Source organism: Sinocyclocheilus anshuiensis, unplaced genomic scaffold (assembly GCF_001515605.1).
Source record: "Sinocyclocheilus anshuiensis isolate Anshui unplaced genomic scaffold, SAMN03320099.WGS_v1.1 scaffold552, whole genome shotgun sequence".
NCBI lineage: Eukaryota > Metazoa > Chordata > Actinopteri > Cypriniformes > Cyprinidae > Sinocyclocheilus > Sinocyclocheilus anshuiensis.
In genome coordinates, this window is record NW_015554362.1 from 1,405,038 (window position 1) to 1,411,675 (window position 6,638).

Sequence of the window (6,638 nt, forward strand, 5' to 3'; positions counted from 1 at the left end):
TAAATTGTAATATTTCACAATATTACTATTTTTACTGTATTTTCTATCAAATAAATGCAGCCTCTGTGACTTCCTTCAAAAACATAATTTGTTTTGACTTACTCCAAATTTTCTAAATTTTGGGTGTTGTGTATGTAATTAATAATTCTATATTGTGTATATAATAATAATTATGTATTATTTATTTTTATTTAATTAATTACCTAGTAATTATAATAAATCAACTACTATTTTATACATTCATATGATCAGTATTTAGTGTACTTACAGACTATACTAAATACACCATAGATTTAGTCCATGCTACTTGTGTGCTGTATTACAAGTCTTCCGAAGCGTTTCGATGGAAATGTCTGAGGAGCAGACTGAAATTTAATTGATTATTCACTAAAAATATTGCCATCTGCCATGGCTTTTAAACATTTTTAGCTGCTGGTTGTTTCAGTTGAGTATGTAGTTATTACTAGCACTAAATGAGAGCCTTATGTCTCTGTTCTTTCTTCAGAAGAAGGGTGTGAAGCGTAAAGCTGACACCACCACTCCCACTACACTCAGCTTCCCTGTGACCGCAGCTGCTCGGATGGGAGGCATGGGAAAAGGTCACGGATCGGCCGGAGAGATGCCCCATTCTCTGTCCTCCATGCCTGTGGATTGTTTACCCAGCATGGGCGTGAACGAGCCCACCCACCTCCAGCCCGTCCTAGGGCGACCGCTGTCCCGTCGTCCAATTAAACCTCCACGTAAGGACCTGCCCGACTTAGTGCGGCCCCATCAGCCCTCGCGGCGGGGGAAACTAAGCAAGCAGCTTCGCTACTGCAGTGGCGTCCTTAAAGAACTGCTGTGCAAAAAACACGCGGCGTACGCCTGGCCCTTCTACAAACCCGTGGACGCGTCGACGCTGGGTTTGCAAGACTACCACGACATCATCAAACACCCCATGGACCTCAGCACCATCAAGGTGACTTGCATGAACTACACATACACACAGTACTGGTGCCGCCTTTGTGTCATTTCGATGGCTATGTATACATGCTTCCACTGCAGATTTTTAGCTCTGGAAAAGTTCTGGGTAGCATTAAAGCAATCTGAGGTGATGTAACACTCCGCCTGTGTTTTGTGTTCCTCAGAGGAAGATGGATGAGCGTGAGTACAGAGATGCCCAGCAGTTCAGTGCTGATGTCAGACTCATGTTCTCCAACTGCTACAAGTACAACCCACCTGATCATGATGTGGTCGCCATGGCACGAAAACTGCAGGTACATGAACTCAACTGCCTCTGCCGTTTTGTATAAAGATGCATCAATATAGAGATGCTTAATTCTGCTTCAGTGCAAAATTGTAATGATGCTAAAATAGGCTTCTGTTTTTGTGCAAAGTGTTGCTATGTAGTAATTGTTTGATTTGGCTGATAGCTAGAATGGTTTATATATTAATGTCATTTTTTGCTTCTATTATCAGCCTAGTCAAAGCGAGAGCTGTTAAAAATATTTAAAATACAATTTGAAATCATTTGAAATATTTCTTTAATAATTTTTTTTTATTTAGGTAATATCATGTATTTTTGTTCTTATTTATTTTAATATTTGAAATATTGTTATTCAGCTTATTTTATTTGAAAATGAGGCCTGATAACTGAAAGTGATTCAGATTAATTATATTAAAGTAAAATAAATATTTAAAATGTTATATATATATATATATATATACACACACAGTATCTCACAGAAGTGAGTACACCCCTCACATTTTTGTAAATATTTTATATACATTTTAATGATACTTTTGTGACGGATATATTTTGAATATTTTTAACCTTTTTTATATTTTACATTATTTGTTTTTGTTTTTGTTTTTTTGTGCAGTGTTTTTAAGTTGTTTATTTTTGTTAGAGATTTTGCTAGGATTATCCTTTTACAGATGTAATATTTTTAATATTCTTCCCTTTGTCTTTTCACAGGATGTGTTTGAGTTCCGCTTCGCAAAGATGCCTGACGAAGTTTCGGAGGAGGAGGAATTGTCTCCCATGCCATTAGGACGGAACATGGGCATGCTGGGAATGCACCACTCCTCCTCTTCATCATCCTCTTCCTCCTCCTCTTCCTCCTCGTCGGAGAGCGAGCCGAGGAGCGACAATGAGCCGAGCAGCGACAGCAACCCGAGTTCTGACAGCGAGGAGGAGAGAGCTCAACGCCTGGCCCAGCTGCAGGACCAGGTGTGTACTCAGGTACACAAACCTTCCTGTTACGCTCTACTTCATACATGCACATTACACAGCATGAAATCAAAGTCCTCTTTTACTTTTCTCTCGTCTTACTGTGCATGGTTCATTCATACATCTTTATAATAACTTACATGTTAATCTAAAGGAAGAGTGTCATGACTGTGACTGTCATAACTCGATAGTAGCTTTGATCTTTTAACATGTAGTATATGTCTGTGCTTTAGCTCAGAGCGGTACATGAGCAGCTGGCAGCCCTCTCCTCCGGCCCGATTGTCAAACCTAAAAGGAAACGAGAGAAAAAGAAGGACAAGAAGAAGAAAAAGAAGCCAGTGAAACGCAGAGGAAGTCGAAGTTTGATGAGTGATGAGCGGGAGAAACCTTCCAAACTGCCTAAAAGCAAATCCAGCCATGCTTCCCTGTCATCCACACAGAGCAAGAAAGGCCCTACGAAGAAAAGCAGCAAGAACAAGTTTGTATTTTTCTCAACACTTGTTCTTACTGTAGCTGTGGAGTAGCTGATATGGATGTGAATTAAATTATTCTGTCCCTAATAGTTAGTCCAAACTAGTTTTGTTACTGTTAACTAAAACTAAAAATAATAAAAATCATTTCCGGTAGTTGAAATAAATCTGAAATACAATCAAAAAAACTAATATTAGATGAAAAAATTCTAAGAAATAAGAAATGTTGCCTTGGCAACTAACTGAAATAAATAAGTTGAAGTTGAAGTACAAGAATTATTAAAACAGAAACAAAAATAAATTTAAGCTACATAGAAATATGTTAAAAATAATGACAAATGCGCACATAAAATTACTATAATTAAAAATGAAAACTGAAAAAATAAACGCTAATTCAAAATATGTTATTGAATATTAGTATTATAAAAGTATATAAACAATACCAAAACATCACTGATCCAAACTGTATTTTTATAGGTCTAAATATTTTTTATGTATATGTGATTTTAATTAATAATAAATAAATACAAATTATAATAATACATTTTAAATCATTAATAATACATTAATTAATCATTAATTTTAAGAAAAATACACTTTAAATACATTCAGCTTTAATACATGTATCGTTATCTAAAACATATTTCATTTTTCATTTGATCATTTTTAAAGTAGCATTTATTGCAACAAAAAATATTTTAGCTACATGTTATGAACAACCAGTTGTCTACACCAATTCAGTTAGTTAGTTGTTGGATTAATTCAAACCAATAACAGTAGACTGATTCAACACAATAACCCAGATGCTGAAGAACCATGGTAGCATTTAGTTAAAGATCTAAACCAGTAACTAAAATGTTCTCATAAGCAGCAGCAAATCTTCATCTACCAGCTCAGATCTTTAACCAGCAGTTTCACCCTCCCTCTGTTCACTATTACAAGTCTGTTTATTTTCTTTACTGGCAGGAGCACAAAGAAATCATCCCCATCTCGTTTCGCAGTGGCTGCTGCCGTCTGCTTGCCGCACTACGACTCCGAGGAGGAAGAGGACGGCCTTCCCATGAGTTATGACGACAAGCGGCAGCTCAGCCTGGACATCAACAAGCTGCCCGGGGAGAAACTGGGCCGCGTGGTGCACATCATCCAGTCGCGGGAGCCCTCGCTGCGCGACACCAACCCCGAGGAGATCGAAATCGATTTTGAAACGCTGAAACCGTCCACACTCCGTGAGCTGGAGCGATATGTGATGACCTGCCTGCGCAAGAAGCCCCGCAAACCATATGGTGAGCTGAGATTTAATGCTTGTTACCTGTGACATCCTGAGTAAGGCTTGATGAGAAATCAATTTTTCATGTGCATCATTATTTGCAAGTGGTTGCCAACTCAAACTTGCTGTCAAAATGAGTTATGATTAGTGGTCTAAGTGTAAAAAAGAAAAATATTTTATGATTTTTTTTTTTATTTTTTTTTTTTATCATATAATTCATCCTTAAGTTATATACTTTAAAATATGTCTCTGGTCTTATTGTGCACAGTTCATTTTTATAAATTTTCCATTTATACATCCTTTTAGTTCTATGATGTGTTTTTTCATAATCACCAAAATGTTGACATTTTAAAGTTAATCTTTGAATTATACTGATTTTGTTTTAAGTATTCAGATTTGTTTAAATCTTAATATATTTTAATTAATAAACCTAGAAAAATATATATCATTTAGTAAATGTTATGTAAAATAAATACACATTTAATTTACATTTTTACTTCATCTTTAAATTAAATAGTTTGATATCATATATATTGGCATTATATTGGCCACTCTGCTCTCTAAAATATCAGCATCGATCATCCAAAAAAATTAAAAAATCTATATTTGTTGACCACTAGTTATATAGCACGTTTTAGCTGGAACTTTTTGTTGTGCGATGCATCAAGTGTAATCGAGATGTGTCCTGTGTGCAGGGGTGAAGAAGGGAGGAGGTGGGAAGAGCCGAGAGGAACTGACTCTGGAGAAGAAGAGAGAGCTGGAGAGGAGGTTACAGGATGTGAGCGGACAGCTGAACTCTGCTAAGAAACCCCAGAAACCCAAAGGTAGGGCTGAAAGCAGCTTCTGAAGCACTGTACAGTATGTTCTCTAGCTGCTCTATTATGTCTTGGTGTCTGGGACTCAACAGTAAGTCCGGTCTGATGGCCTGAGGCTGGTGTAATCGAGGTTCAGGCCAGTGTTGCCTTTATGGGGTCAATTTAATGTGTGTGTGTGTGTGTGTATAGAGCTGATGTTGAACAAGCAGACAAGAACCGAGCGAGCACAGGTGAAAAACAGTACACACAGGACAAGATCTTATGCTCAAAAATAACTAGAAAGGAAAAAAAACTGCAACAGACATGCCGCAAGATGCAGTTCAACAGATACTTGGGGCTGCATGATTAATCAAAGTAAAACCAAAATTGTGATGATTATGACTTGATGATTATGGTGTTTTCAGCATCTAAGAGCGGCTTGGTTCACAAATAATGCCACTCCACACAAACTTGCAATTTGGGAACTAAATATTTGCCAACCATCTTCCCTTGTAATGAGAAGTGCTTATAAACCAGCTGTTGCCATCAAAAGAAAAGGCTTTAAGGGCTCCCTGTGCTTTTCCAACTAAATAAAAAAGCTTGATGGTTTAACATTTGAAAATAAAGAAATTAAGCCATAAATATTAGTTTTGTAATGTTAAAGCTCTATTGTAAAAGAAAATAAATTATATTTGTAATTATTATTATTATTAGTAGTAGTAGTAGTAAATTATAAAAAAAAAACAATGAATATTTCAATTGTATTAAAAAAAAGTATAGAAAATATTAAAAGTATTTCATAGTAATAATGCTAAATACTTTTTATACCATTATTTTTAAGACATTTTATTGCAATAGTAATATTTCTTATTTTGTTAAAAATATATTTTATAATGAATTTTTTTTTTTTTTACAATTAATATTTCAGTTGTATTAAAAATAACAAATAGTAAAAATAATTATAGAACATTACAATAATATTTACATTATAATAAATCATAATAAAATAAATAATAATGGTAATAATAAATTATTACAATTGTAATATTTCTTATTTTTTAATTTATTTGATAATAATAATTATTATAAAAAAAAACTCATTACAATTCAGAATGAGAGTTTTGTGGCTTTTAATCTATGTCTGTTTGCTTTAAGGTCATCTATATGCTTAAAAGCTGACAAAATTAATATCTTTTAGCAGATATACACATTTAAAATGTACAGCATTTTCTCTCAAGAAAACAGACTGAAAATATGAATTATGAATTGTTTTCACAGGTGCAGACCAATTGTATAAGTTATATATTGTATAAATCCTGTAGGGATTTATATAAAATTATAATGTAAATCATGTAGGGAGTTAGATTTTCAGTCAGTTATATTAATATATTTTTATCCATTGTATTCTAAGCTATTATAAACGTGAAAAGTATATATTTAGAAAAAAGACATATTTAAAGGTGACATATTATGCTCCTTTTTACAATTGTCAATATGTAATATAAGTCTCTGGTGTCCCCAGAATGTGTCTGTGAAGTTTCAGCTCAAAATACTCCACAGATCATTTATTATATCATTTTGAAAATGCCTATTTTGAGTGGAAACAAGAAACACGCTGTTGTTTGGGCCTGTGTCTTTAAATGCAAATTAACTGCTGCTCCCCGCCCCCTTTTTCCAGAATAGAGCTGCGCCTTTACAGCTAGTATCTGCTAAAAAACATCTGTTTTGGTTCTGATTATCATGTTTATCGCGCTGAAATCATGCGTTTTAAACCATATGAGTTTAAACTTCTGATATATGGTTGTCTGAGTGCACACGGACAGAAAGCGGCTGTCACAGCATGTGAGTACTAAAATAAGTTCTCATTCACACACAAGTTTACATTAAAAACACAC

General features: G+C 34.7%; 1 protein-coding gene across 4 annotated transcripts in view; it reads left to right on the top strand.

Moving 5' to 3' along the window:
* The window catches only part of LOC107671469 (bromodomain-containing protein 2-like), a 16,757-nt gene that overhangs the window by 6,646 nt on the left and 3,473 nt on the right, over nucleotides 1-6,638 (top strand). For 2 of the 4 annotated variants that reach the window (XM_016464392.1, XM_016464393.1), the window contains exons 6-11: nucleotides 506-958; nucleotides 1,128-1,256; nucleotides 1,958-2,224; nucleotides 2,446-2,690; nucleotides 3,649-3,965; nucleotides 4,645-4,773. In XM_016464392.1, coding sequence (XP_016319878.1) covers nucleotides 506-958; nucleotides 1,128-1,256; nucleotides 1,958-2,224; nucleotides 2,446-2,690; nucleotides 3,649-3,965; nucleotides 4,645-4,773 — 1,540 coding nt within the window. The remainder of the gene's footprint in view (nucleotides 1-505; nucleotides 959-1,127; nucleotides 1,257-1,957; nucleotides 2,225-2,445; nucleotides 2,691-3,648; nucleotides 3,966-4,644; nucleotides 4,774-6,638) is intronic. The other 2 variants (XM_016464395.1, XM_016464394.1) reach the window with 2 other exon arrangements.